Source organism: Pelodiscus sinensis, chromosome 32, assembly GCF_049634645.1.
Source record: "Pelodiscus sinensis isolate JC-2024 chromosome 32, ASM4963464v1, whole genome shotgun sequence".
Taxonomy (NCBI): Eukaryota; Metazoa; Chordata; order Testudines; family Trionychidae; genus Pelodiscus; species Pelodiscus sinensis.
In genome coordinates, this window is record NC_134742.1 from 4,752,497 (window position 1) to 4,757,184 (window position 4,688).

General features: G+C 64.0%; 1 protein-coding gene across 1 annotated transcript; it reads right to left on the reverse strand.

Annotated features, from left to right (window-relative positions):
• Window positions 1-2,628: 2,628 nt before the first annotated feature.
• LOC142823215 (uncharacterized) lies at window positions 2,629-4,323 on the reverse strand. Its single transcript, XM_075913834.1, has 2 exons — window positions 3,460-4,323; window positions 2,629-3,264 (listed from the first exon to the last, which is right to left on the reverse strand). Exons 1-2 carry the CDS (start codon window positions 4,007-4,009, stop codon window positions 2,756-2,758), a joined length of 1,059 nt encoding a protein of 352 aa, XP_075769949.1. The 5' UTR covers window positions 4,010-4,323; the 3' UTR covers window positions 2,629-2,755.
• Window positions 4,324-4,688: the final 365 nt, after the last annotated feature.

Sequence of the window (4,688 nt, forward strand, 5' to 3'; positions counted from 1 at the left end):
TTGGCCTCTGGGGATAGAACAAGAAGCAAAGGGCTTAACTGCAGCAAGGGAGATTTAGGCTGGACATTAGGAAAAAGTTCCTAACTGTCAGGATAGTTAAACGCTGGAATAAATTGCCCAGGGAGGTTGTGGAATCCTCATCTCTGGAGATAGTTAAGAGCAGGTTAGATAAATGTCTATCAGGGATGTTCTAGACCCGTGGTCCCCAACCCAGTGCCCGTGGGCGCCATGGAGCCCGCTGGGCCCTTTACATGAGCCCGCGGAGCAATCTGGGCTGGCCCCGCCCCCGGGCATGCGGCAGGTGTCAGCCCCGGGCGCATGGCCGGCCCCGGCCCCGGGGGCGCCGCACGTGTCCTTGCCGGCCCCAGCCCCGGCCCCGGGGGGCACCGCGCGTGTCCTTGCCGGCCCCAGCCTTGGCTCTGGCCCCGGGGGGCCCCGGGGGTGTCCTTGCCGGCCCCGGCCCTGCGCGTGCCCTTGCTGGGCCCGGCCTTGGCCGCGAGGGGCGGGGCCGCTCATGTGCTTGGCCCCGCCCCCAGTCATGTGGCCTGTGAGTGGCCCCGCCCCCATGCACCCAGCGTGTGAGCGGCCCCGCCCCCAGGCGCCCGGCAGCCCCAAAACGTTGGGGACCACTGCTAGGGTACGTCTACACTACAGCGCTAGTTCGAACTAACTTAGTTCGAATTAGTTAATTCGAACTAAGCTAGTTCGAACTAGCGCATCTAGAACTAAAAACTAGTTCGAACTAGCGTTTTGCTAGTTCGAACTAGCGCGTCCACACTGATTGGACGCAGGGGGGCATTTAAGGGCAGCTGAAACCGGTTCTGGCAGGGCATCAGGTCAGCAGTTGCTTTGTGTGGCTGCTGTCTGAGGCTATCTGAGGCTCGTGCTTAAAGGGACCCCCCCTGGACAGCCGGTTCTCAGCTTTTCCTGCTTGCTTGCCAACCTCGCCGAGGGACAGCAAAGCGTCGGTCTCTGTGCCCGTCTGTGTCGGTGCTTCCCTTCGGGGGGGCCGCCGCAGGTGGCAACATGGAGCCACGGCTCGCCCTGCACCTTCTGGTGCACGTTCTGGACTTGCTGCTGCAAGCCTGCCAGCAATGGCTCGAGGCTGCCTGGCACCACCTGGGGAACGTCAGCCCCCTGCCTCTCCGCCTGGCCGCCCTGGGGGCCGTGGAGGAGCCGCGGCAGCGCCCCGGCACCGGCGTGCCCCGCCGCATCTGGCGTCTGGACACCAGCAGCGACTGGTGGGACCGCATCGTCCTGGAGCACTGGGACGACCGACAGTGGACCCAGAACTTTAGGATGAGGAGGGACACCTTCCTGGAGCTCTGCGAGTGGCTCGCCCCTGCCCTGCAAAGAAGGGACACTCGCATGAGGCCCGCCATCCCCCTCCAGAAGCGGGTGGCCATCGCCCTCTGGAAGCTCTCCACGCCGGACAGCTACCGATCCGTCGGGAACCAGTTCGGCGTGGGGAGATCCACTGTCGGAGCAGTGCTCATGCAGGTACGGCGCTCGTCGGCCACCGAGCCGGGGGGGAGGGGGGCTGCGAGGAGGGGATGGGCCGCCCCAGGGACAAAGGGGGGGGCGGGAGGAGGCGAAGGCGCCCCGCACCGGAGCGGTCGGGCTGTCCCGGCCGTACTACACGCCGCCAGGGGGGTTGCTTCCGGGAGTGGGGCGCGGGGCACTGCCAGGGCACGCACGCTCCCAGCCACCCGGGCGCCCCACTGATTGACGCTTTGCTGTGTCTCTCTCCGCAGGTGGTCAAGGCCATCAACCGGGTGCTGCTCCGCAGGGTGGTCCGCCTCGCCAACCCGGATGCCGTCATCCGGGGATTCGGCGCCCTCGGCTTCCCCAACTGCGGGGGGGCCATCGACGGGACGCACATCCCCATCCGTGCCCCGGAACACCAGGCGTCCCGGTACGTGAACCGCAAGGGGTACTTCTCCGTCATCCTGCAGGCCGTATGTGACCACCGGGGACAGTTGACGGACATAAATGTGGGCTGGTCCGGCAAAGCACACGACGCCCGGGTGTACCGGAACTCCTCCGTGTGCCAGCGGCTGCAGGACGGGACCTTCTTCCCCGACCGCCACATCAGGGTCGGGGACGTGGACATGCCTGTCTGCCTGGTGGGGGATGCCGCCTACCCACTGCAGCCCTGGCTCATGAAGCCCTACACGGGACACCTCAATCCCTCCCGCCAGGCCTTCAATAACAGGCTGAGCAGGGCCCGCATCGTGGTGGAGGGGGCCTTCGGGCGACTGAAAGCCCGCTTTCGATGCCTCCTCACCCGTCTGGACCTGGCCGAGCACAACATCCCTCCCGTGGTGGCGGCATGTTCTGTGCTCCACAATTTGTGTGAGCGGAAGGGGGAGGCTTTCTTGCCAGCCTGGATGGCTGAGGCTGACCGCATGGCTGGACACTACGGTCAGCCCCGCACCGCCGCCGTCCGGGAAGCCCAGCGGGGGGCCATCCGGATCCGGGAAGCCCTGCGGGAGAGCTTCCAGGTGGAGGAGGAGGAGGACTGACCTCTCCCTGCATGCCCCACCGGGGCCTTCTTCCACCCTACCCCCCCCTTCCCCTTTCCCCTCCCTACCTACTGTCAAATAAAGACACCTGTTTTTCCAACAAAAACGTCTGTTTATTTCACAGAACTGGGGTGGGGGAGGGAGGAATGAAGGTGGGAGAAGGGAGGGGGAAACCTGGGACGAGGGAGCTGGAAGGGGAGGGGAGGGAAGGGAGGAAGGGAAAGGAAAGCTCAGGGGTGGGAGTCTGGGTGCCTCTCCCGTCTCGCCACACTGCGGGTCCGGGGGCGTCGGTGGGGAATGGTTGTGGAGGGGGGGGCAGAGAGGACAGGGGGTGTGGAGGAAGCAGGAGCGGAAGCAGGAGGAGCAAGAGGGGGAGCAGGGGGAGCAAGAGGGGGAGCAAGAGGGGGAGCAGGGGGAGCAAGAGGGGGAGCAAGAGGGGGAGCAGGGGGAGCAAGAGGGGGAGCAAGAGGGGGAGCAGGGGGAGGAGGAAATGGGAAGCGGTCTAGCAGGCTCTGGAGGTGGCCTCGCAGGGCACGGCCCTGCTCCTCCAGGGCCTCCAGACTCCTCTGGCGCAGCCTGAGGTCCTCCTGGACCCAGTGGTCCTGGAGACGGAGCTGTCGGTCCAGGAACCGGAGATGCCGCCTCTGGTAGTCCTCCTGGTTCCTGGCTGTCCTGCTTGCCCGGGCGCGGGCGGCTGCTGCAGGCGGGGTGGTGCGCCCTGCAGTCCCCGGTGCTGCAGCTGTGGTGCAAGAAGACCAGCGGTCAATTACCCCAGGGGCCCAGGTGTGTGAAACCCAGCTCCCCTCTGCAAGGCCAGGGCCCCTGCAGGATCCCCAGCTGCTGCTCCGTAGTGGGCAAGGCCCAGGCGCACGGTCCCGGGGCTCCCTCTCGCCCCAGCCCCCCGTACACATAAGGGGAACACGAGGGTACTCACAGGTGGACGCCTCCCCGGCCTCTGATGATGCAGGCGAGCGGCTCTGTGGGGTGCCTCGGGGGTCCCGGGTCCTGGGAAGGCTGGCAGCAGGCTCCTGGCTCTCAGAGCCCTCTTCCTCCTCCTCGGTGTCCAGGAGCGGTCCCTCTGCCCCGGGGTCAATCACGTCCCGGGGGGCAGGGACGGCATGAGGCCCCAGGATGCGGTCCAGGGCATGGAAGTGGGGGCAGGCCTCCGGGTCAGCCCCTGGCAGGCAGGCCCGGGAGTAGGACTGCCGCAAGTCTTTAATCTTGCAGCGCACCTGCTCCCGGCTGCGCTGGTGGCCCCTGGCGGCCAGGCTGGCAGCCATGCGTCCATAGACGGCCGCGTTCCGGTGGCTAGTGCGGAGATCGTGGACATTTGAGGCTTCCCCCCAAACCTCGATGAGGTCCACGATCTCCGCACTTGACCAGGCGGGCGCCCGCCTTTTGCGCCCCCGGGCAGGCTCCCGGGAGCCGCCAGGCTGGTCGTGGGGAGCAGTGGAGGGCTGGGAGCCCTCGGATGGCTGGCTCATAGTGTGGCAGGTGCAGGCTGTGCAGGCACGGGTGCTTGCAGCCTTGCAACTGGCACAAAGTGAGTAGCCAGCCCGTGGCCCTTTAAGGGCTCCGGGGCCGGGAGGGGGGCAATAGAGTTTCCCTGGTGTTGGCCAGAGTGGCCACCAGGGAAACCTGGGAAGCCTTAGCCTCCCACTAGTTCGAACTAAAGGGCTACACAGCCCTTAGTTCGAACTAGCTAGTTCGAACTAGGCGTTAGTCCTCGTGAAATGAGGTTTACCTAGTTCGAACTAAGCGCTCCGTTAGTTCGAATTAAGTTCGAACTAACGGAGCGCTAGTGTAGCGCATAGGAAAGTTAGTTCGAACTAACGTCCGTTAGTTCGAACTAACTTTCTAGTGTAGACATACCCCTAGACAGTAGTTGGTCCTGCCATGAGGGCCGGGGACTGGATTCGATGACCTCTCGAGGTCCTTCCAGTCCTAGTATTCTATGATTCTATGATATGTGAGCTAGTTATTTTACTGCAATTTTACTAACCAATCGCACCCCACCACTTTCATTGATTTAGACCTAGGAAAATTAACCATGCAACAGACAGAAACAATTAGAGAAACGAGATCGTACAAACACTAGGGGAGAGGGGACCATAATGACAGAACAATAAAGAAATGAGGATTTCACAACCCTAACTATTGATA